Source organism: Taudactylus pleione, unplaced genomic scaffold (genome assembly GCF_031769625.1).
Source record: "Taudactylus pleione unplaced genomic scaffold, aTauple2 ptg000731l, whole genome shotgun sequence".
Classification (NCBI taxonomy): Eukaryota; Metazoa; Chordata; class Amphibia; order Anura; family Myobatrachidae; genus Taudactylus; species Taudactylus pleione.
In genome coordinates this window covers 2,005,434-2,032,258 of record NW_028285133.1, presented here as the reverse complement: position 1 = coordinate 2,032,258, position 26,825 = coordinate 2,005,434, and the positions used below count along the sequence as shown (strand labels likewise).

At 44.0% G+C, this 26,825-nt stretch overlaps 1 protein-coding gene across 1 annotated transcript in view; it reads right to left on the bottom strand.

The window, feature by feature from the left end:
- The window catches only part of LOC148477248 (polycystin-1-like protein 3), an 86,851-nt gene that overhangs the window by 51,508 nt on the left and 8,518 nt on the right, over positions 1 to 26,825 (bottom strand). The window contains exons 4-7 of the mRNA XM_088457004.1: positions 17,473 to 17,646; positions 14,204 to 14,335; positions 12,200 to 12,373; positions 5,656 to 5,783 (exon numbers count right to left, since the gene is read on the bottom strand). Coding sequence (XP_088313130.1) covers positions 5,656 to 5,783; positions 12,200 to 12,373; positions 14,204 to 14,335; positions 17,473 to 17,646 — 608 coding nt within the window. The remainder of the gene's footprint in view (positions 1 to 5,655; positions 5,784 to 12,199; positions 12,374 to 14,203; positions 14,336 to 17,472; positions 17,647 to 26,825) is intronic.

The following is a 26,825-nucleotide window of genomic DNA, read 5'->3' as shown; positions in this document are numbered from 1 at the left end:
TACAGGTGCCTAAGCTTGTATCAGAGGTAGAACTATTAATACACACAGTAACAAACACAAGTAGCCTGCGATTGCTGGGCACGGGCTGGATCTTAGTAATATAGCCGCTAGATGTAAAGTAGCAATTTGTTTTAAGGTGAAACCAACCTGGTTTTGTCTTAAAACTAATTGTCTCATTTAAATCTTGCAGCTATAGCACCAGTACCTGCAAATAGCAGGAGCTTACCTTTGGGCCTTGGATTTCCCCGTTTATATAAACACCTTTTACTATTCACTATGAATGCTACATATTCCAAAGTAGAAACAACCCCCCATCCTTACCTTGATAAGCCCCCCAAATATGTGTTAAAAAATGTCAAATACAATTCCTCAAAGTGTCCTTTACCAGCACCCCCACCCTCAAAGTGATGTGAACACCCCAATTATTAATCTTCCGCTCCCAGCAGTACCCCACGTACCACAGTAAGCATTGCATACGACTGCTGCTATCTCTGCTCTATCATTTCCATAAATGCTAAAAAAAAATGTATACCTTTGTCTCTGCGGGCCTATTCGTCAAACCATAAATGGCCCAGTAACCATGCGGAACGCTAGTGTCCACATATTTTAGTTACCGGGCCATTCATCATCAGGGGTCCAATCGGACCCCCTTGGTATTCAGCAAACTCCGAAAACTGGAAGTTTTTGGAGTTTGCTGCCGAGAACAAGCGCCACCTGCAGACAGCGCTTGCTCTCGAAGCCCCGCTCCTTCCTATGGGAAGGAGTTCCGGGGATGCGAAGAGGGATCTGATCCCTCCACTGCCGCCTCACTAACTCCTCGTCAGGCGGTGGCTGTGTGCATGCATGATTTGAGGTCACGCATGCGTAGCCGGGACGACGGGGAGGAGGTAAGTAACACAGCTACTTCTGTAGCTGCAATACTAACCGAGGGAACAGCTGCTTTTTGGAGCTCCTGTCCCCTCACCGGAGCAATGATGAATTGCTCCGGTGTAATCTATCCCCCGCTGCGAATTGGAAACTTAAGTATCCTTCCCAGCAAGTTCAATACTTCATCATCGGAGGCCATGCGGCCTTCGATGATGAATACGACCCTCAGTCAGTTACATTTCATAACATAATGCATTTCTAAAACATACAATTTGTTCTGGTTATGAAGGAGGACAAAAAACATTGCCCATTAATTAAGATAATGCAAAATTTAATTCACTGAAAATTGTCTGCAATTCTCAGGCTGATGTCAAACGTGTAAGAAATATAGACAGTGCTGCTAGACAGAAATTATTTATTACATAAAAAAAACCTTTTTAGAACATCATAAAAATTTATAGATAATTCACAAATTATAAAAAGTTGCATATGATTAAAAATAGAGGAGTTTACACCGGCCAGCATCACTACTCATGATGTCAAACGTGTTTGCTGATTTCACAGATAACTAAGATTTTTGGTCTATGACGTATGGATTTTTCACGAAAAGGATGGGAAGATTTGGGAAAATAACTTATTCACGTGTAGACTGGTGAAATGTAAAAAAAAAGGTACAAAAAAATGTAACAAAGAATCATTTTACAATGCTATTTCCATTTACAAATCCTTATACTGCCTTTTTGTTTTCTCTTCAAAGCTTTTTTGCTATTTCTTCTTCTATCTCTTCTTTGTGTGGATTTTCTACGCAGCATCTAACAGTAGTCTCCCATCGTGTTTACATTTCATCCTCCCTGATATTGTCATTCAATCTCCTTTATGTCTTGGTGGAATCTGTCTCCTTGCTTCTCACTAATGGTGCGTACACACTGGGCGATTAAAGTGGACGACTGAACGATAACGATATCGTTATCGTTCAGTCGTCCACTTTATCGTCCATTTTTTACACCAAACCGATGAACGATAACGACGACACGCGTTCCCGGGGGTCGTTCGTCATTATCGTTCATCGGGGTAACATGCAGACCAACCTGACGACGTCGCCAGGTTGCTGCATGTTGGGGAATGGGGGAGAGAGCCCGGCGCTGAACGATATCGTTAAGCGGGTGTGCTCAATGTCATGAACGACACTGAGCACACCCTGCCGGGGACACGCTAGACGATATCGCTCAGGGAGCATATCGTGTAGTGTGTACGCACCTTTACAGGTCCAAGGCTTTCAACAAAGTATTCCAAGTGACCGTCCAGACAGTACACTATCAAGCTCATCGAACAACTAATGCTTTTTATTTGTTCTAGCAGGTTTTCCACTATTTGCTTGTAGTTGGGATGTTTGAAGTTCCCCAAGAACTTTTTTACAATTTTCTTAAAGCATTCCAAACCTCTCTGTCAACAGTTTCCATTTTGTTAACATTCAGGCCCGTATTCGATTAGCGGCGAAAAGTCGCAATCCGTGAAAAAGTATTGCGAATGATGTCATTTCGCCAGGCGGAATCTTTTCGCCGTATTGAATTGCAAAGACTTTTTGCGTACGCGGAAAGTCAATGCAATGTAATCGCCGGAAAAGTTTTGTCTATGAATAGCAGGTATAAAAAAGTGCATAATTGCGGTTTTTGGGTGCAAACTTCGGGAAACCCCCCTGCACCCTTGGGACAGTCCCCCAAAGTTAAACTGTGTCAAAAAAATTTTTCCAAAAAGTCTTAAGAAAGTATTTTCATTTGGGGGGTGAAAAAGTTAAAAGTTGGGGGACGAACTTAAAAACTAGTGAAATAGACTTCTGAGGGGTCCCCAAGTATGAGGCAGGAGGTTTTTTTTATTGCAGGTGCTTGCGGCACGTTTCCACACCTAAAACACGTGATGTAGGCGAAAAGTCCGGCAGGCGGAAATGTATCTCGGATGCAAAACTAATTGAATACGGCCCTCAGTGTGAAAAGTGGAAATGTGGACCAGTGGAGAAGTTGCCCATAGCAACCGATCAGATATGTGGTAGCATTTATCTAGTACATTATCTAAAATGATAGGTAGAAGCTGATTGGTTGCTATGGTCAACTTCTCCACTTGTGCACTTCACCAATCTTTAGCCTGCTTGGTGTAATTCCGTCTTTCAATTTGTCATCTGACAGACCCAGAAACATTTTGCAAAGATACTTAAAACATCTCCTTTTGACAAAACTTTTACAAATGGCTTCATAAGTCCTAGGGCCTCATTCAGACCCACACGCAAGCGGCTGTCCGCTCACAAGTGGGTCGATGGTGTGCACTGCGCATGCGCCAGACGCGACGAGCGAAAGACTTTCCTTCGCTCGTTGTGTCTGATCAAAGGGGGCGTGCTGTCGATGTTGATTGACAGCACGCCCCCTTTGGTGGGCGTGCCGGGGGCGTGCCTCCCAGACAGGGGCGTTCCCAAGGGAACGCCTACCGTCAGAAGCCGGCCCACTGACATCACTAGTGATGTCAGTGGGAGTGATTTTGGCTCTGATAGAGCCAAAATCACTCCGGGCCTTGTGGTTGAGAAACTCAACCGCAGGCTCCGGCTCGCAGTGGCGATGGTCGCGATGGTCAAGACCATCGCGGCCATCAACCTGCACGCTCGTATAGGCTGTGGGTGGTGACCCACAGCTATACGAGCGTCCAGGAGGACGCTCCATAATTATGGAGGACGGCCCTCATTCAGAGCGTGCGCTCTGCTCAGAGCGTCCGGCTCTGAATGAGGGCCCTAGTGTGGTGTAAAGGTGGGGGTAGGAAGGTTTTTTTGGGATCAACCAAACTTCCCCAAATCAGATATCTGGGGTTTCAATGGACATAACAGGTTTTGTACCAAAAGTAAATAGAGTAGATTTGTCAAATGATACTAAATTCTGAAAACAAAGGGCTAAAGTTAAAATAATAAACTTACAGACAAATGAATGGATAGAGAAATTACATTTTCCTTTTGTGAAAAAATGTCACAATGGATGTTTTTTAAGTATGTTTCATGAAATCACCACCCAATTATGCAAAAGTGTGAAAATTTGTAAACAATTTTCGATTGCAGACCTTAATTTGTTGTAATGTTTTTAAATATGCTATTTACATTACGGCAGCACAACATTGCCATCTTGTGGCAGATCTCCATTACTGCATATTGCAAAAAAAAAAAAAAACAACTTGAAGAGGGAAATGTAATGGAGCATCATTTGCTCATATTGCATTTTCTGCATTGTTTTGTTTTTGTTTTTTTAGGGGAGGAGTATTAAAGACAAGATCACCAGAAAACATGACTCGCTGTTTGATGATGGAAGCACGTGCAGGCTGGCAATATAATTAGTTCCTCTTTCATTAAATAATTAAGATTGTCATAATTAACATAAAAATATTGCCCTGTTATTCAATGTATAAATAATTATTTGACCCTTAAATTGTATCTAATATTATATTGCCAGTAATTATATAGAGAAACTGCGCTCAGGGTAAAAAGTAAAATAGCAGCTTCAGTATAGATAATGGGCTCCTGTTTATGTACAACTATTATATTGTCAGTGTTATTAAAATATTATTTTGAAATTTTATTTTTATAATTTACAATAAATCCATTGAATATTTATATAATGAAGTATTAGGGGCAGATTCAATTAGCCACAGGGTTTTCCCCACGGCTAATTGCCGTGCCGGACCAACTCAATTACCAGGGATTCCTCGCCCGAGTCCCCGATGTCGCCGCAGCTCATGGAAGTGCGAGGTAAAATCCTCGTAAAAAGCAACCAAATCGACCTCGTGCGCGGGGGACAAAAAAACATCGATTCCGCAGTTTACCCGGAATCAGTGTGTTTCCGCGTGTGAGTTCCGATTTTATGACGTGGGAAAAAAACTATTTAATTGAATAGCTTTTCCCTGCACCGCGGAGATTTTGGACGGCAATTAGTCGCAGGGAAAACCCTGCAGCTAATTGAATCTGCCCCTTAATTAGTGACAACCTATGTTTAATGTGCCTGTTTATCATGTTCTGGCCAGACAGACAGCTAGCAACATCCATTTTAACCCTCCTAGTAAATCAGTTAGAACGTGCGCTTTTTAGGCAAACATTACTGTTTATTCTCATTGCTGCAGGATGCTCCCCAAAGTTAAGGCCCCCATACATCAGAGATTGATTGCAGCAATCGTGCAATTTGCAATCGATTGTGTATACAAATCTTTCCCCTTTTCAATTGATTGTGGCAATTCTGCAATCTGCAATCGATTGAAAAAGGGAAAGATTTTTATACACAATCAATTGCAAATTGCACGATTGCGGCAATCAATCTCTGATGTATGGGGGCCTTTACTCTGTAGTTTTCCCAATATCGCTGTAGTTATTGAGCCACGCATGGTCCAGCATAGATTACCGGAGCGGGATCCTAAAGGATTCCTCTTCTAAAAATAATGCGCAATTGTAGCCCATAGGCTAAAGTAGCTAATGGCTTATTAAGATGGCGTAAGATGTCAGGGGATCAAGCTCCGGAAAACTTGCTTTTCGGTGCTTGATAAATTGAAGAAAACCAAAATCCTCATAAAAAAAAAAGGCGACTGCAGTTCCACAGTTGCTTAGCTGAATGTAGGCATTATCACAGCCTTTAGTAATTTGCAGTGGAAACAGCTTTTTCTGCACAGTTTTCTAGGATGATACCTTTAATGAATAGGCCCCAAAGTATTACAGTAGTGCTCTGAGTAGAACAGTAGGAGTTAGTATATTACTAAGAATAGGGTTATTATTACCTGTAGACTGTCATGCTACTAAAGCTGGAGGAGAAGGAGTGATTCTGTATGGAGCTGTTTCCTTGTGACAGTAACGCCCACTCTACGTAATCCATTGATGTTACTGAGTTTTCTATGATATGAGTCACCTGTGCATAATTAGAACAACATGTCAGGATTGTACCAGGAAGATAAGGGATATCCTTGTGTAAAGCTGGCCACACACTAGACCAACTTGCTTCCAACCAGCCTACTTGTTGATTGGTTGGAATGAAAATCTGGTAACGTATGGGAGTAAATGATGATCAGCAATTTGCTCCTAAATGCCAGAAAACATGAAAATGGACGTCAGACAAGATTGTTAAATGTTTGAGCTAAACAATTTGTTCAAACAACAGTTTTTGTCCATTTTCTGGCATTTGGGAGCAAATTGCTGATTGTCATTTACTTTCATACCTTACCAGATTTTCAGTCCAACCAATCAACTAGTTGGATGGTTGGACAGAAAATCTTTACATGTGTACCCAGATTAAGGCACTGAACCACTACGTGTTCACTTATTATGTTTCTATACTCATATTGTAATCTATGTATAAGATATCAATGGTGTACTAAAATGTTATGCAGTTACTAACAAAAGACATTGATGGTTCTCAAGTGGGAAATCAATAGACAACTGGAAAATGTATACTGTAACTGTGTTTACTTAACTCATATATTAATGATGCATGAGTTGGATAGTGACTTCATTTGGTCTATAATTACCAGTATTGGTATTAAGTGAAGGTCTTTGTTTTTATTTTTTATGACAAATATATCTATTTAGTAAATATTACTTTCCTCTTTCACACACAATTCTGTCTCTAAACAATATAATAGTATTTAATTATTATCATGATTGTTATTATTATTTACTAATTAATTTAATAGAAGGATTGTGCTATTATCTAGCAAAAATATTTTTAATAATATCATGATTTTAAAACAGAAATGTAATTTATAAATTATACTTACAGTGTAATAGAAGCAGAGAAATAAAATAATTGAAAAATAATTTGTAATAATAATTGCACAAAAATAATAGATTCAATTACGGATATATACTTTATGGAAATAAGTGTGTTATAATAGTAAAATTTGGGTAAACAGTAAAGTCAAACTTTTTTTAAATTAATTTGTATTATTTAAATTGACCAAAGCAGGGGTAAAATATAATTAACATTCTGACAGTATAGACGGTTGAGCCAAGGGGACTGAATGTCAACAGAATATTTGTATGTATTCATGTAATTTGTGAATGTCCATTTGTTTTTTTTTTAAATATTATTTTATTCCCCAATATTTACGGCTAATTCTCTTATGATGCAAACAGGATGCTGGTTGCAGTGCATATATTTGTTCTACAATTAGAATATTTGATGTAACAGAAGTATAACTACCCAATGAGCAAAATATATGAGTTAATTCAAAAGTTTGAATATGATAACATAACTGATTTTCAATCAGCGTCAATGGCCATGAGACGCAGGCTACTTTTCCAATGATATCTCCGGCACCTTGCGACGGTATGCAGTCGGGAAGCCGGAGGACCTAATCCCGACAGCCGGCTTCCCGACTGCTTAATCCCGGCGAGGGTTAAATGACAGGCATTTAAATCTAGACGCCTGTCATTTTACCTACGCCAGAAGACCGGTGCCCAGCATCCCGATTGAAGTGATGCCGGGCGCCGAGCGCAGACAGCCGCGGGGGGGGGGAGGGTTAGGTTTAGGGATCCCAGGGGGGGACTTAGGGTTAGGCTATGGGGAGGGAGGGTTAGGATTAGGCACCCCCGGGGGGGAGGTTAGGGTTAGGCACCCCCTGGGGACTTAGGTTTAGGCGGCGGGGAAGGGGGGTTAGGTTTAGGTACTTAGAGGGGGGATTAGGGTTAGGCACTGGGGGGGAAGGTTATGGTTAGGCACCCCTAAGGGAGGGTTAGGGTTAGGGAGTAGAATTAAGTTAGTGAATACTAACCTAGGGACGGTATAGATTTTCATCCTTGTTTGGCTGCCGCTGTCGGGATTTGAACCGCCGGCCAGGGGTCCAGCGGTAAATCATACCGATTCCCCTTGCGACCACCAACATCTCAGATATTTCCCCCCACTCCATAGAGGTGTGCAGGAAAACCTGCCATGTTGGGTTACCGTTACTAGTGGTGATGTGTACATTTGTTAATGTAGTATGTGTCAGACCCTGGTATAGTTTGTCCTCAGCTATGGGTTTAGTAGCCAGAGGGCTAGGGTGAGTTGGAAGTAGGAGACGGGGTGGCAGAATGTGTCTTCCTCATAGGCTACTCGCAGATGTTGGCGAGACCTACTCCAAGGCGCGGAGTCTAATCCACTTGCTGCAGCCCCCCGGAGTAGGTATCTGGGAGTTACAAGAAGACAAGGACAAGACTACGAATGTACTGGAGGAACAACTGGGAGAATCAGCAGGATGAGGCAGATGCCGATAGCGATGGGAACAACTCTGGGGTATCAGACAGCGTGCCGCCACGGTTAGCTGTACTGTGGAACTAGATGCTAAATGGCGAAAAATACTGCTTCAGTGATTTGCTCACTGAATAGCGATGGGTAACAGTGTGGAGGTTTTGCCGATGTGTAATGGAGGTTTTAGGTGGCTGGGTATCCAGACACTGAATAGCGATGGACGACAGGTCGAATGAGCCAGATGCTGAATAGCGATGTTAGTTGGTAAGGTATCCAGACACTGAATATCGATGGGAAACACAAAGGTTGCACTAAATAGAGAACACTAAGGAGTAGTGTTGAGCCTAGGATGCAGTCTCAGCAAATGAACACTAGAGAAGCGAAGTTGCACAGGCAACTTCCTGTTCCAAGAGTTGAACTAAAATACCCCTAGGTAACCGGGCATTGGTCAAATGAAGCAGCTGACCAACATGGCGGTGCCCATGTCCATGCCAGTGGCAACCAAGACGCGCACCTGAAGATTCTAGCAGACCCAGGGGAGAATACTCAGCCACTACTGATTCCTAGGCCTGACAGCCACTCGCCTCGGAGCACGCAGACGCTGGTGTATGGGTTGAGCAGCGGCCGATCCCAGGCCGCATCCTGACACTATGTCCAACCATGTAAAGGAAATATCTGCCATTTCACATGTTGTACATGTTATGTCATTTGTCAGCAACTCAGAACTCAGTGCGTCTAAAGCTCTGATCATTGAATGCAGTTGGATGGATTACCATAATAGATTGACTTTTTTTTCCCATTACTTTTATTATTTGGATTGTACATTACTCCAGGACAATTAGTTTTTAATAAGATTGTGTATATTTAATTCCAAGTTGTTTCCAATTTGTAACATTAAAATTACAGTGTTCTTCAATTAACACTGTATTATACTATATAGGTACTAAAATGCTTTTAGTTGTTTTTCAGTTATATGATGTCCCATAGTTTGATGGCATGATTTGCAGACCTGCCAAGAAATCATCAAGGCCCTGTACAAGACTGGGCTTGGCCAAGTGTAGGCATTTAGTAACTCCCTGACACCAGTCAGACTCGGTAATTGCATACTCCCCTCTTCAGCACCCTTGATTAGATTCATTTCTATCTATTGGTGGAAAACCATTGATGGCTGAACCATCGATGGTTCAGTCTTGCGCATGACTGTAGCCACTATCCACCATCATACCTCTGCCGCCCATGTACGCCATCTATGGTCCTCATTTGATGACACAACTATTTACCAACTCTATCAACAATAAATGATACATGAGGAGAGATTAAAATGATAAGGTCTTGTTCAAACAAAATGTAATGTCAACATGTAATTATATCACCTTGTCTGTTTGAATATATAACTGTAAGTTTGGAACTAGGGGGCCTATTCAACTTCGGAGACCGTATGGCCCCCTGATGATTAAGTGATGATCTCGCTGCAAGGGACACTTAAGTATCCAACTCACAGTGGGGGAAACGTTGCACCGGAGCAATTCAACATTGCTCCGATGTGGGGACAGCTGCTCCAAAAAGCAGCTGTCCCCTAGGTTTTCGGAGTTTGCTGAATATCAGGTGGTCCATTTGGGACCCCTGATGATGAATGGCCCGGTCACCTAGCAGTTCCGCATTGTTACCGAGCCATTTATCATTTGATGAATAGGCCCCTGTGACACTTACTTTACTGTTTTAACTATACCAAATATTACCATTGATTTTTGATTGTCTGTAATTCCATATAAATAAGATTTTTTTTGTATTAGTTTCAGTTGTATTGGCATTTACTCTGCCGAATCAAGAAATGGTCTTTTCATTCCATAGTGTTAATGTTTTATTTGTATTGTTGTATAGTTTTGGGTTGTAGTATTTAAATTGGGTAGCGAAAAATATTCTGTATAATCTTTTTGATGTCTGCATTTAAATTTATATCCTGGTTTATTTTTGCAAATTTACAAACCAGAAATGTTTTGAAGCTTTTCGGAGCTGTTCATCATTTAGGAAAAGAGGCCTCTGCATTGGTGATAGTCCTAAATATATTCCTCATTTTCTACAAAAATTCCTTGTAAAGATTCATTTTTGTGTATAGAATAAAAGAAATATTCATAGTGTGAACAATGTGTCTTCTTGTCTAACCCCTTGTCCTATTTATATAAGTTTACAGTTGTATCCCACTATTCTAACAAAAGCTATTGGTCTATCACAGTGGTTCTCAAACTCGGTCCTCAGGACCCCACACAGTTCACTTTTTCCAGGTCACCCAGAAGGTGCACAGGTGTATTCATTACTCACTGACATGTTTTAAAAGATCAACAGGTGCAGCTAATTTCACTAGTAATTATGTGAGACCTGCAAAACATGCACTGTTTGGGGTCCTGAGGACCGAGTTTGAGAACCTGTGGTCTATCATATAGTTTGTTTGTAAACAATTGCCACATTCTCCATTGAGCATTGGTTTATCAATACTAGGTTCAGAGTGTGTGGTGTATACGGGCCCCTGGATCCAGGGGAGGCCCACACTGCACACCCTGCATCCATATTATATTATACTCACATCTCCGGAGCCCCGCATCAACTGGCACTGCAGACAGAAATCACCGGGGAAATGGTGTGGCGGGCGCCATGTTCCCTTTGACCTGCGCATGCACAATAGCCTCTGGCACAAGTCTACTGCGCTGCCAGAGAGGCTTTATATATATATATATATATATATATTATTATTATTTTTTGTAATTTGTATGATGCATAAGATATGTCTTTGCATATATTGTGTTTTTTGAAAGAGGAGTGTGCTACTCCAGTCTGTTCTCCAGGGAGGCTTCATGCCCTGTCCCAAGATGGCCATCGAGCTCACTTCTGAGCATGAGCAGGGGCCATCTTGTCTTTTACGGGGTAGACTAGAGTGACATGGTGGGAGACTCCTGTTTAGCTCCTGTGAGAGACTTGGTTAGCACCTGCATATAAAGCTGTTCCAGCATCCCTGCACCGCTCCCTGTTTGCAGCATACACTCACCGGCTTGTGAGCTGTATAGAACCCTGCTACGTTCAATTTCTGCTCCATTACCAGCGTGCATGTAACAGTGAGTACGGTTGTACCTTCTATATCTCAAAAAACCAACACCACTGGTTAAGTAACTGGGCAGGTTCATAGTTTGAGTTATCTGCTGGTGTGTGCCTTTATAACTCTGCAATATCAACACCTGCACACGCATTATTTCCAACAGGTTGGTACTATGTGTATTTACACTTTGTTGTAAATGGAAAGAATTGTGCTGTTAGCACTATAGACAGTAATAGTATGTAGGAGTATCTACAGGCTAGGGTAGGGGTGGGCAATAAGGGCCCCCCCAGCTGTTGTAGAACTACACATCCCAGCATGCTTTGCCACAGTTTTGCTATTTGGTCATACTAAAACTGTTGCAAGGCATGCTGGGATGTGTAGTTCAACAACAGCTGGAGGGATGCTTATTGCCCACCCCGGGGCTAGGATAAACAGACTCCAGATGGAGCACCATAGACATAAATAGCACTAGCAGCATCTACAGGCCAGGGCAGTGGTTCCCAAACTGGGTGCCGTGGCACCCTGGGGTGCCTCAGGACACTTGCAGGGGTGCCTCGGGTTGGTGGTTCAGTAGCAAATAAAATTATATTTAGTTAGCGTGATAGGCAAAACCAGCGCAGCCACCACATAACTGAACCTAAGGATGACGTTTAAGCACAATTTAATTTTTGCTAACTTCAACAGTAACAAACTTTTGGCGCAGGGGTGCCGTGGAAAAAATGCTGATACTCTAGGGCTCCGTGATTCGAAAAAGTTTGGGAACCACTAGGCTAGGGTGTAACCAGACTCCTGGTGAAGCACCATAGACATCAATAACAGTAGCAGAATCTACATGCCACAGTGATCAGAGTCCAAATGGAGCACCATAGATAGTTATAGCACGTAGCAGCATATACAAGCCAGAGTAACCAGACACCAGAAGGAGCATCATAGACTAAAAATAGCACATAGCAAATCATATTCAACTACACATTGTCTAAAATATATATTAAATACAAAGTGACCATCGGACCTGATCAGATGTTAAGTACTCGCTGTTGTCAAAAGAAGCTTTCACTGTGCCATCAAACGCATCGAATAGAGATTGCGCTGCATCAACAAGCAAATGACTGGAGGCATTGGAGTCCTCAATCAATGAGCCTGACAGCTGTAGGCTGAGCTTCATAAGAGTGTCGCTGGCGTTAACCTACAAGAAGGAAAGAAAGGGACATTACTTTGCTGGAAATGTCTCATTACTAGAGCAATAATAGTTTTTTCTGTATTGGAATATTTAATAATATTTTTAGACTTATTTCTTGTGAAGTTTCTGGTTTGTTATCGCAGCTAAATGTGTTGGAAATAATAGTGGTGGGGGATTTTCCCCTGTGAGCAGCTGCATCCTGACCTAGAAGGACACAGACATCTCTCAGTAGTTGATGGTAACAGGGAACAATGGCCTCTACTTAGCTGCATCGTAATATTAGATACAGGACCCGATTCATCGGTGGGTGCAACGCTGATGTTTGCACAGTTGATTGCTACTGCACCTGCACAAAAGGTCCCAAAAACCGCATGGCTCATGCAGTGCAAACGGAGAATTTCTAGAGGGGGAGTTGCCAAATGCTTGATTTTAGAGTGAGTGTGGCCCGTCCATTTTGATCTCTAGCAGTGCACCCCTAACAGAGCATGTTTTCCAGATCTCCAAGTTGGTGCATAGGGGTATTTATTACTGGCTGAGACATGTTAAAAAATCCAAAGGTGGTGCTAATTACTTCATTTTGTGAGACTGTGAAGAACATGCAGCACTAGTAATATTCTATTATATTACTACTTCTATTGTTGTCACGGTGTGGGCTTGGGAGGGGTGGTTCCAGGCAACTGGAAAACCCCCCCCTGCGTTTGCCTACGGGCTCATGCATTCTTTTGAGTGTACGCAGAGACCGCTGTTGTGTATGAAGGTGCTGGCACGAGAAACGGTGAGGCAAAATCATGGGTGAGGTCTTAAGTGTGCGCAAAAGAGGCCGCCTCCAGGGCGTGTAATTGGCGTGTCAATGAATGCGCTGTGTCCCCAAATGCAAGACCCCAGCCACAAAGGCCATACAAAAAGGAGACACTGTGCCAGCCATGGTGGACACGATGGCGTGCTCATGGTGGAGTGTTTGGAACCACCGGATTTGCACCATCCACGGACACTGAAAGTGGGCATCTCAGGGCTTGTATAATCTGGCGCTCACTAGTACACAAGGGGAAGGCTGAAAACTAGCATTTGCATATGACCGCCGCTGCGACTCGGCATAAAGCCGAAGCCACCGATGCATTAGCGTCGCCCACTGACTCAGGCCCTCAGTGTGAAATATATGTTCTGTTATGAGATCGTGCTATTATAATGTTTATGATCTAAACAATTGTTAGATTAAATTTATTATTATTATACCACATTGCAATTTAGGCCTAATGGCTATACCAGATTATTGGCAATGCATAATAGGCACATGTCCCAAGTTGGTTGTACCCAAATGCCATCTCAATTGTGGTGACCTACTGTATGTATAATATGGTCCCCGTTCCCCTACTATAATTGGTGAAGAAAAAGGAAGGTGGAGCTCAGTGTAACGATTGCTAGCGGTGTGGTACACTGGTCTTCCATCTAGAGCCTCCACATGATAATGTCCCTCTTTGGGACCATGAAGGGCTAAGCACTCTCTGCTTGCACAATAAAGTCTGACAGTGCTGCTTGTCCCTGCTTATTCCAAACAGCGTACTCATCCTACTAAGGTTCAGGACTTTTCATACCAGGTCCCCAGTTCAGGGCAGGCCAGTGGGGTTTGTGCAGTTGGCTCCAATTACGAGGTCAGATTCAGTACACTGGCTTGGCCATGTCGACTGTGCACTGTGGCTTGCAATGGGGGTGTCTATGCAATGAGGCTGGCTAATAGGTCTGTGATAAGCGGTTCCCCAATTTGCTATGGGTCCCATTTATTAGCGTTACGTCCCTGGCACCAAGGTTTCCCAGCTAACAAGCTGTATGTGCACTCACCTGAGTCTCAGGTGACAAGAGGTCACTGCTGTTCACTATCTGCGACAGTATTTCCGAAGCCTTTGACACCAGGGATACGACCCAGATGTTCGTCACCACTTTATCCAGCTGGGCCACTTGCTCAGATGTGATCTGCAGGTAAAAAAAAGTTGCATTGTATATTAGGTTATATGAACAAATAAAACACTTTTATACAAAGTACAGAGAAACAGAGGGTGTTTGGGATGGAAATAATGCAGAACATTAATTTGTAAAAAGGAATCATGTGAAGGCATTGCAATATAACATTCATATCACAATCCCAATACCGGAGGGAGGCAGAGTGATACTGAATATAGAACAAAGTAGAGGCCTCTCCGTAGGCCCTGTGTATGCACTGAGCCCCGCATGTTCATATGAGGCTCCTGCTCTCTCTCTGGGGTGCGGTCAGCTATCTTCTTTTCCCTTATCCATTTTAAATTAAATACTAACATGTGTGGGTGACAGTAGATCCAATACAGTCCGATGTCCATGATCAAATAGAGTGATCATCCAATCAGGTTAGGTGGAACCTTTGTATCCAAAAGGATTGTATCCAATATTATTGAAGCCTGCAAATATCCCAACGTTTTGTTCATGTATTACAAATGTTTCCTGCACTGTAATATCAAAATTGTCACATCAAGGTGCCCGCCTCACTCTTAGGAGATTCCACCACATACTAGACGTGTACCAATGTCTGTAGAAAAGTGGGAAAATCAGAGGCGGTGCGCTGTGCAAAAATATAATAATCACATACAGTATATATAGTCCAGTCTGCTAACCACTTTCTAACCCTTTCATTAACCAACACTTCTATAAAATACAGCTGTGAGCGAGGGGACAACAGGTTGTCACCATTAGATGTGGCACTTTTGGGTGCTAGCAGTTCACTTTGGCATGAGTGCACATATTTATGAGTTTCTCTGCTGAATAATAGTTGCAAGGAGCAATCGAAACCTATTAGAAGTATAGGATGAGAACCTGATCTCTGCCAGAATCAAGTCCATCTGTGAAATGGTAAATTTGTGCATGCCCAAACATTTCACCATCTCTACCTGTAAACCCATTTGCTTTCCTGCAAATCCCATGCATCAGTGCAAAACTAGCGGAGAGTGTGAAACCGCATGCACTGCACTTCTGCACTCCTGGGAGTGAGCGGGTGTCAGGTTTTAGAAGGTTGTCACTGCTGTTCATTTTCCACCATAACAATGTGCAAATGTAAAGAGCCAACCCTCTTTAGGGAGGCGGGAGCCTACTTATCCACAGTTGTGCCATATTTTATGTGATACCTCATGGATATGCTGGGGAAGATTACAGCTGCTAGCCTAGGAGATGGGAAAAGTAGGAGTGCTTAAATCAGTTCTCTTCTGGAATGGCCAGGAGGATGGTATGTAAGGGGTCTATTCAACATCAGGGGCCGAATGATGATTAAGTATCCACCTCGCCTCGGGGGATAATTATCACCGGAGCAATTCATCATCGATGTGTTACAGAAGTAGCGTTACTTACCTCCCCCCGCGGACGGCTTCTGCGTATGTGTGACCTGAGGTCATGTATGCAGAAGTCACTGGGGAGGCAGTGAGGAGGTGGCGGAGGGATCCGCTCAGATCCCTCTTTACATCCCCAAAACTCCATCCCATAGGAAGGAGCGGGGCTCCCAGAAAAAGCGCCATCTAAAGATGGCGATTGTTCTCGCAGGCAAACTCCGAAAGCGAAGGTTTTGTATAGTTTGCTGAATATCAGGTGGTCCTATCGGACCCTTGACGATGAATGATCTGTTACCTTAAATATAACGTTCCCGGGGGGAGGCTCAGAATGTAGCAGTACCAGCTTTCTTTCTTCTAGAGAGGAGAGAGGGGCCGGCTCCACACTAGCGGATGCCCCCATATCCCCGCAAATCACAGCATTAAATCACGGGGGAGGGGATTGGAGCATAATGAATCGAAGGGCCTGGCCGGCCCCTGTTGCAACCTGTACCAGTGACTAGTCCTGTTTCAGCTGCTGCATGAAGTGATAGTATGTATGTGTACTGTTTCAGGGCGGGATGTACTAACCTTGCGGAGTACATCCCACCAGACATCGCATTGTTACTGATCACATATGCACTAACATATGCGATCAGTACCGCAAAGGACAGCTCTTTTCTGATAAGAGCTGTCCTTTGCGAACAGCGTTGTGCCGTGGACTTCCCGGTTTATGACCCGGGAGTCCATCTGCATATGCGCAGAGTGACGCGGCGGACGCGCAGCATGCTGTGTGTGTGTATGTAATATGTATGTATGCGATTCTGTGTGTATATCTGTTATGGTGTATATATGTTAGTGTATACTGTGTATGTGTTAGTGTGTATATATGTGTTAGTGTGTATATATGTGTTAGTGTGTATGTGTTAATGTGTATATATGTGTTAGTGTGTATGTGTTAGTGTGTATATATGTGTTAGTGTGTATGTGTTAATGTGTATATATGTGTTAGTGTGTATATATGTGTGTATGTAATATGTATGTATGCGATTCTGTGTGTATATCTGTTATGGTGTTATGGTGTATATATGTTAGTGTGTATACTGTGTATGTGTTAGTGTGTATATATGTGTTAGTGTGTATATATGTGTTAGTGTGTATGTGTTAATGTGTATATATGTGTTAGTGTGTATGTGTTAGTGTGTATATATGTGTTAGTGTGTATATATGTGTTAGTGTGTATGTGTTAATGTGTATATATGTGTTAGTGTGTATATATGTGTTAGTGTGTATGTGTTAAGGTGTATATATGTGTTAGTGTGTATATATGTGTTAGTATATATGTGTTAATGTGTATGTGTTAATGTGTATATATGTGTTAGTGTGTATATATGTGTTAGTGTATATGTGTTAATGTGTATATATATATGTGTTAGTGTGTATGTGTTAAGGTGTATATATGTGTTAGTGTGTATATATGTGTTAGTATATATGTGTTAATGTGTATGTGTTAATGTGTATATATGTGTTAGTGTGTATATATGTGTTAGTGTATATGTGTTAATGTGTATATATGTGTTGGTGTGTGTATATTGTTTATGTGTGAGTGTATGTTTTATATGTATATGGCTCAGTGTAGTGCTTTCAGGGGGGGTAGTCTTTGTGTGGCTTGGAGGGGGCACCCACAATTTCGGTGCCCTGTGGCCCCCACAAGCCTTAATCCAGCCCTGGTTAGATATACCATTTATACCAGAGCGCCATGTGTTATTTTGTGCATAGTGTAACCTGGATTGCAGTCTGAATAGTCATATTCGCCAGAGGGTCAGCTGGCAGAGGGGTGAAGTCGTCCAGGTTTGGAGGCGGCGCTGTATTGTTAGCAGATTTTGTAACTGTCGGCTTCTTGGTCGTTGTCTTTTTGGAATAATTAAAACAGTATCCATACACGCAAATATCACGGCCCTGTAAGAAAGAAGAGATGCATTATAGGATTGCTGCTTACTATACAAATGATTATAACAATTATTATAATTATTATATGGCAACTATGCATTTAGAAGCGAGCACCGTCACATTTATACGCGATTTGCAAAAAGTGATCTAACAAAGGGCCTGATTCAGCGATGGAAGCAGCACACATGGCCGCCTCCTGCATGCTTGTGTGATCCGATGCGTCTGTGGACGCAGCATCGGATCACTTGCGATTACATCGGCCATCTGTGTAAACCGCAGGTTACTCAGAATGGACGTCTCACATCCATAGCGGAGGTCAGTAAATTTGCTTCGGAAGACACAGAAACTGTCCTGGCACTCCCAGAAAACTAGGCGACATTATCAGGAACGCTGCCTGGCAATACCCCCTCCCTGCCCCTAACGCAAGCAGTGCCTACTAAGCCGCAGCCTGCATGATAGTGGCACTGCGTGAGACAACATAGGAAACATTCTGCGCATGCGCATTTGTGTACAACTGTGAATCAGGTCCAATGACTTCACTTACTATAGTCATGAAGTTGTGCCCTTGTTATGCTCATTACTGATGTATGAATCCACATAGGCACGCTGATTCTGAGTTGCACAGCTAATGGCGAGCTTTTGCATACAGAGCTTGCGCAGATTTACGCATCTTTCAGCATGTCCGTCCTATTCTGAGTCAGAGGCATCTTGTCCGGTTTTGTCTTTCTGTGAAATAGGTCATTTCGGGGTGTGACCTGGGTGGTGACAATGTGATGGCACCAGGGCTGTCTTAATAGTAGTGTGGGCCCTGGGCAAAGCAACACCCAGGGGACGCAGTGGTTCGCCTGGCAGAGGAGAGGAGTCTCCTGTCCTGACTCCTGAGGAGGCAGAGAGAGACCGGGACGACGATGGACCGGACGGATCCTGGAGTGACCAGTCCGGCACCAGGCACTGCGCGGCAGGCGGTGGGCGGCAGCGGCACACTAGAAGGAGCCAACAGCAACAGGCCAGGGTGAGCTGCTGCAGCTCGCGCATCAAGGCAGCCAGTGAGCAGTCGTCTCTCGCAGAGACTGAGGGCCTGATTCAGACCCGGACGCTATTTGCGGACGCTCGTTCTGAAAAAGGGGCCGGATATTTAAATTAAGCGCTCACTCTTTGCGGTCTGTTGACGCCTCTATGTCCGAATGAGCGAACGAAACATGCGCTCGCTATATTGAAAAAAACGCCCCCTGGCCGCTCGCATCATACATCATCACCGCTATTTATTAGATTAATCGAGTACATCGAACGGCGTATGAACTGCTCGCTATTCTTGTGGTAGCATTTTCCTACCGCAATCATGCGCGCAGTTCAGGCTAAAAGACAACCAAGTGACATGGTCAATGACGCTGCTTTGTTAATTATGCACACCTTTAAAACGCCCGTTTTGACCGTTTGGCACGCCTGCGTTCGGATCTCCACTCCCCGTTTTCAAGCACCTTCCCCTGTTACCACCCACAAACGCCTCATCCTGTCACTCAAATTAGCAGGCATTCGCTATTTTGTGAGCACACGATTTCCGACCGCACTGACAGGTTAGCGCATGCGCATTACAACCCATACGCATGCGCAGATGTGCGAACATCGCTCGGAGCGAACGAGGGGCCGCTTACGAGCGGCTCTGAATCAGGTCCTCTGTCTGACTGGCGCAGGCGGACATAGCGGTCAGGACAGTGGTGGGTGAGTACTTGTCAACCGCGCTCATCACCAGGGGGGGGTGGTGGCTGGCGGATCGGAACACAGTGGTGCTATAAAAAAAAAAAAAAAAAACTGGCAGCGGCTGCAGGGGGGCTGGTGGGCCCCTTGATGCTTTCGGACCCTTGGGCAACTGCCCAACAAGCCCAATGGAAGAGACTGCCTTGGATGGCACGTAATCATCCTACCTTGTAGGAGTGTCATGAGCGTGTATCAAAAACTCAGTATATCAAAACCGTGGTGCATGCGGGGCAGGAAGCCGGTTTCTGATGTAGCTCTTGCATCCAGCCTGGGGCTGGTGCAAGTGATGTAACGAGTGATGACGGTTGAAGCAGCCGGGATAAACTAAAATCGATGGGCGCCACTGGTTTACGCTTACAGGCGCACAAGCCCCCACAGTTGAACAGATACTCGTGATAGCATAAGGTAGGATTCTGGCTCTCGGAAGTCACATTGCATGAGACGCAGAATCAGCCCCACAATGTTTTTTTTTTCTTTTCTGGTATATTTTACTATTGTCCCCAGTTTTGTGGACAGGGGTACCACAACATGTAGCCAATCACATCATCTTTATATCCACAGCAACACAGTGTGTTAGGAGATGAATGTGCCGATTGTGTGGCAGACAATTGCAGGAGGACCATCCAAAATCGGAAAGTCACTGGAACATTCCGTGAGGGTACGCAGGTATGGATCACCTACACACAGAGGGGCAGATATATGAAGCTCTGGAAAGTAATAAACCACCAGCCACTCAGCTCCTAACTGTCATGTTACAGGCTGTGTTTGAAAAATGACAGCTGGGAGCTGATTGGTTGGTTGGTCTTTTATCACTCTGCACTTTATTATTTCCCAGAGCTTCATACATCTGCCCCAGAGGAAGCAGCCATTCTGTGACCTGAACCAATATTCGGCCTATCAGTTCTATAGGAGCTACGCACATAGGGCCTGATTCAGAGATGTGCGCTAATGTTAATACGCAGTGGTTGTGCAAAAATCTGTAAATGTCGCAGCCACCAGGATTTGTATTGAGGCGGCCACCAGCGGCTTTGCAAAACCAGAAGACTGCGTGCAAAGACGCGGCACTGGTCGCAGATTAGTCAGTTACTGGACTTCCGAGTAACCCTAAGGTCGCGCAAAAAGGCGGCGGAACTGAGATCCATTTTTAGGCATGTGCCGCCCCACTCATGGGCATGCGCAGTGAGACGCATAGGCATGCGCCGTGCGATTCATAGGCATGCGCCGTGCGATTCATAGGCATGTGCCGCCCAACTCATGGGCATGCGCAATGAGACTCATAGGCATGTGCCGCCCAACTCATGGGCATGCGCAATGAGACTCATAGGCATGTGCCGCCCAACTCATGGGCATGCGCAATGAGACTCATAGGCATGTGCCGCCCAACTCATGGCCATGCGCCGTGCGACTCATAGGCATGTGCAGATCGCAGAAAATCGCTCAACTGTGTAAACATCGACATTGCAGAAACTAAATGTTACATTGTTGTCCTCTCATTTAGGAGTCTATTTATGAAGCAGTGATGGGTCTATGTATGAAGTAGGGATGTGCAGGCTCGGTTCTACACGGAACCGAGTAGAACCGAGCCTGCACATCCCTAGTATGAAGCAGTGAGAGTCTATGTATGTAGGGGGTGTAGTTAGCAGACCGGTGGATGGCATGCCGCCGGTCTGAATCCTGACGCTGGAAGTCCAACACAAGACTTAATATAGGCGTCAAAATACAGACGGCTATCTTAATCCTGACGCCAGAACACAGACAGACGCCAGCCCGAATAGGTAAGTCCGGGGCATCTTAGCTGTTAGTCGTGGGGGGGGCTAGGTTTAGGTACTATAGCAGGGATAGCTTTTGGCTTTGGGGGGTGAGGTTAGGGTGCGGGTGGGGAGGGTTAGGGTTAGACTACAATAAGGGAGGGTTAGGGGGAGAATGGGGGAGGGTAGGTATACGTACCCGACTCCTGTCGGGATACTAACCATCGGGATGCCGCTGTCTGTATTTTGACAGGAGGCATCCCAACAGCCGACATTACATACCGATTCCTTATGAAGCAGTGAGAGGTCAATTAATGAAGCAGTGAGGGGTCTATTTATGAAGCAGTGAGGGTCTATTTATGAAGCAGTGAGGAGTCTATTTATAAAGCAGTGAGAGGTCAATTAATGAAGCAGTGAGAGGTCTATTTATGAAGCAGTGAGAGGTCAATTAATGAAGCAATGAGGGGTCTATTTATGAAGCAGTGAGGGGTCTATTTATGAAACAGTGAGAGGTCAATTAATGAAGCAATGAGGGGTCTATTTATGAAGCAGTGAGGGTCTAATTATAAAGCAGTGAGAGGTCTATTTATGAAGCAGTGAGAGGTCTATTAATGAAGCAGTAAGGGGTCTAATAATGAAAGAGTGAGGGGTCTATTTATGAAGCAGTGAGGGGTCTATTTATGAAGAGGTGAGAGGTCAATAAATGAAGCAATGAGGGGTCATTTATGAAGCAGTGAGGGGTCTATTTATGAAGCAGTGAGAGGACAATAAATTAAGCAATGAGGGGTCTATTTATGATGCAGTGAGGGGTCTATTTATGAAGCAGTGAGGGGTCTATTTATGAAGCAGTGAGAGGTCAATTAATGAAGCAATGAGGGGTCTATTTTTGAAGCAGTGAGGGGTCTATTTATGAAGCAGTGAGAGGTCAATAAATGAAGCAGTGAGCGGTCTATTTATGAAGCCATGAGGGGTCTATTTATGAAACAGTGAATCGTCTAATTATGAAGCAGTGAAAGGTCAATTAATGAAGCAATGAGGGGTCTATTTATGAAGCAGTGAGGGGTCTATGTATGAAGCAGTGATGGGTCTATGTATGAAGCAGTGATGGATCTATGTATGAAGCAGTGAGGGGTCTATTTATGTAGGGGGTGTAGTTAGCAGACCGGTGGATGGCATGCCGCCGGTCTGAATCCTGACGCTGGAAGTCCAACACAAGACTTAATATAGGCGTCAAAATACAGACGGCTATCTTAATCCTGACGCCAGAACACAGACAGACGCCAGCCCGAACAGGTAAGTCCGGGGCATCTTAGCTGTTAGTCGTGGGGGGGGGCTAGGTTTAGGTACTATAGCAGGGATAGCTTTTGGCTTTGGGGGGTGAGGTTAGGGTGCGGGTGGGGAGGGTTAGGGTTACACTACAATAAGGGAGGGTTAGGGGGAGAATGGGGGAGGGTAAGTATACTTACCCGACTCCTGTCGGGATACTAACCATCGGGATGCCGCTGTCTGTATTTTGACAGGAGGGATCCCAACAGCCGACATTACATACCGATTCCTTATGAAGCAGTGAGAGGTCAATTAATGAAGCAGTGAGGGGTCTATTTATGAAGCAGTGAGGGTCTATTTATGAAGAAGTGAGGGGTCTATTTATAAAGCAGTGAGAGGTCAATTAATGAAGCAGTGAGAGGTCTATTTATGAAGCAGTGAGAGGTCAATTAATGAAGCAATGAGGGGGTCTATTTATGAAGCAGTGAGGGGTCTATTTATGAAACAGTGAGAGGTCAATTAATGAAGCAATGAGGGGTCTATTTATGAAGCAGTGAGGGTCTAATTATAAAGCAGTGAGAGGTCTATTTATGAAGCAGTGAGAGGTCTATTTATGAAGCAGTGAGGGGTCTATTTATGAAACAGTGAGAGGTCTATTTATGAAGCAGTGAGGGGTCTATTTATGAAGCAGTGAGGGGTCTATTTATGAAGCAATGAGGGGTCTATTTATGAAGCAGTGAGGGGTCTATTTATGAAGCAGTGAGAGGTCAATAAATTAAGCAATGAGGGGTCTATTTATGATGCAGTGAGGGGTCTATTTATGAAGCAGTGAGGGGTCTATTTAAGAAGCAGTGAGAGGTCAATTAATGAAGCAATGAGGGGTCTATTTATGAAGCAGTGAGGGGACTATTTATGAAGCAGTGAGAGGTCAATAAATTAAGCAATGAGGGGTATATTTATGAAGCAGTGAGGGGTCTATTTATGAAGCAGTGAGAGGTCAATAAATGAAGCAGTGAGCGGTCTATTTATGAAGTCATGAGGGGTCTATTTATGAAACAGTGAATCGTCTAATTATGAAGCAGTGAAAGGTCAATTAATGAAGCAAAGAGGGGTCTATTTATGAAGCAGTGAGGGGTCTATTTATGAAGCAGTGATGGGTCTATGTATGAAGCAGTGATGGGTCTATGTATGAAGCAGTGAGGGGTCTATTTATGTAGGGGGTGTAGTTAGCAGACCGGTGGATGGCATGCCGCCGGTCTGAATCCTGACGCTGGAAGTCCAACACAAGTCTTAATATAGGCGTCAAAATACAGACGGCTATCTTAATCCTGACGCCAGAACACAGACAGACGCCAGCCCGAACAGGTAAGTCCAGGGCATCTTAGCTGTTAGTCGTGGGGGGGGGCTAGGTTTAGGTACTATAGCAGGGATAGCTTTTGGCTTTGAGAAGTGAGGTTAGGGTGCGGGTGGGGAGGGTTAGGGTTAGACTACAATAAGGGAGGGTTAGGGGGAGAATGGGGGAGGGTAAGTATACTTACCCGACTCCTGTCGGGATACTAACCATCGGGATGCCGCTGTCTGTATTTTGACAGAAGGCATCCCAACAGCTGACATAACATAACGATTCCTTATGAAGCAGTGAGAGGTCAATTAATGAAGCAGTGAGGGGTCTATTTATGAAGCAGTGAGGGTCTTTTTATGAAGCAGTGAGGGGTCTATTTATAAAGCAGTGAGAGGTCAATTAATGAAGCAGTGAGAGGTCTATTTATGAAGCAGGGAGAGGTCAATTAATGAAGCAATGAGGGGTCTATTTATGAAGCAGTGAGGGTCTAATTATAAAGCAGTTAGAGGTCTATTTATGAAGCAGTGAGAGGTCTATTAATGAAGCAGTGAGGGGTCTAATAATGAAAGAGTGAGGGGTCTATTTATGAAGCAGTGAGGGGTCTATTTATGAAGCAGTGAGAGGTCAATAAATGAAGCAATGAGGGGTCTATTTATGAAGCAGTGAGGGGTCTATTTATGAAGCAGTGAGAGGTCAATAAATTAAGCAATGAGGGGTCTATTTATGATGCAGTGAGGGGTCTATTTATGAAGCAGTGAGGGGTCTATTTATGAAGCAGTGAGAGGTCAATTAATGAAGCAATGAGGGGTCTATTTATGAAGCAGTGAGGGGTCTATTTATGAAGCAGTGAGGGGTCTATTTATGAAGCAGTGAGAGGTCAATAAATTAAGCAATGAGGGGTATATTTATGAAGCAGTGAGGGGTCTATTTATGAAGCAGTGAGAGGTCAATAAATGAAGCAGTGAGCGGTCTATTTATGAAGCCATGAGGGGTCTATTTATGAAACAGTGAATCGTCTAATTATGAAGCATTGAAAGGTCAATTAATGAAGCAATGAGGGGTCTATTTATGAAGCAGTGAGGGGTCTATGTATGAAGCAGTGATGGGTCTATGTATGAAGCAGTGATGGATCTATGTATGAAGCAGTGAGGGGTCTATTTATGTAGGGGGTGTAGTTAGCAGACCGGTGGATGGCATGCCGCCGGTCTGAATCCTGACGCTGGAAGTCCAACACAAGACTTAATATAGGCGTCAAAATACAGACGGCTATCTTAATCCTGACGCCAGAACACAGACAGACGCCAGCCCGAACAGGTAAGTCCGGGGCATCTTAGCTGTCAGTCGTGGGGGGGCTAGGTTTAGGTACTATAGCAGGGATAGCTTTTGGCTTTGGGGGGTAAGGTTAGGGTGCGGGTGGGGAGGGTTAGGGTTAGACTACAATAAGGGAGGGTTAGGGGGAGAATGGGGGAGGGTAAGTATACTTACCCAACTCCTGTCGGGATACTAACCATCGGGATGCCGCTGTCTGTATTTTGACAGGAGGCATCCCAACAGCTGACATTACATACCGATTCCTTATGAAGCAGTGAGAGGTCAATTAATGAAGCAGTGAGGGGTCTATTTATGAAGCAGTGAGGGTCTGTTTATGAAGCAGTGAGGGGTCTATTTATAAAGCAGTGAGAGGTCAATTAATGAAGCAGTGAGAGGTCTATTTATGAAGCAGTGAGAGGTCAATTAATGAAGCAATGAGGGGTCTATTTATGAAGCAGTGAGGGGTCTATTTATTAAACAGTGAGAGGTCAATTAATGAAGCAATGAGGGGTCTATTTATGAAGCAGTGAGGGTCTAATTATAAAGCAGTGAGAGGTCTATTAATGAAGCAGTGAGGGGTCTAATAATGAAAGAGTGAGGGGTCTATTTATGAAGCAGTGAGGGGTCTATTTATGAAGCAGTGAGGGGTCTATTTATGAAGCAGTGAGAGGTCAATAAATGAAGCAATGAGGGGTCTATTTATGAAGCAGTGAGGGGTCTATTTATGAAGCAGTGAGAGGTCAATAAATTAAGCAATGAGGGGTCTATTTATGATGCAGTGAGGGGTCTATTTATGAAGCAGTGAGGGGTCTATTTATGAAGCAGTGAGAGGTCAATTAATGAAGCAATGAGGGGTCTATTTATGAAGCAGTGAGGGGTCTATTTGTGAAGCAGTGAGAGGTCAATAAATTAAGCAATGAGGGGTATATTTATGAAGCAGTGAGGGGTCTATTTATGAAGCAGTGAGAGGTCAATAAATGAAGCAGTGAGCGGTCTATTTATGAAGCCATGAGGGGTCTATTTATGAAACAGTGAATCGTCTAATTATGAAGCAGTGAAAGGTCAATTAATGAAGCAATGAGGGGTCTATTTATGAAGCAGTGAGGGGTCTATTTATGAAGCAGTGATGGGTCTATGTATGAAGCAGTGATGGGTCTATGTATGAAGCAGTGAGGGGTCTATTTATGTAGGGGGTGTAGTTAGCAGACCGGTGGATGGCATGCCGCCGGTCTGAATCCTGATGCTGGAAGTCCAACACAAGACTTAATATAGGCGTCAAAATACAGACGGCTATATTAATCCTGACGCCAGAACACAGACAGACGCCAGCCCGAACAGGTAAGTCCGGGGCATCTTAGCTGTTAGTCGTGGGGGGGGCTAGGTTTAGGTACTATAGCAGGGATAGCTTTTGGCTTTGGGGGGTGAGGTTAGGGTGCGGGTGGGGAGGGTTAGGGTTAGGCTACAATAAGGGAGGGTTAGGGGGAGAATGGGGGAGGGTAAGTATACTTACCCGACCCCTGTCGGGATACTAACCATCGGGATGCCGCTGTCTGTATTTTGACAGGAGGCATCCCAACAGCCGACATTACATTACATCTATTTATGAAGCAGTGAGAGATCAATAAATTAAGCAATGAGGGGTCTATTTATGAAGCAGTGAGGGGTCTATTTATGAAGCAGTGAGAGGTCAATAAATGAAGCAGTGAGCGGTCTATTTATGAAGCAATGAGAGGTCTATTTATGAAACAGTGAATCGTCTAATTATG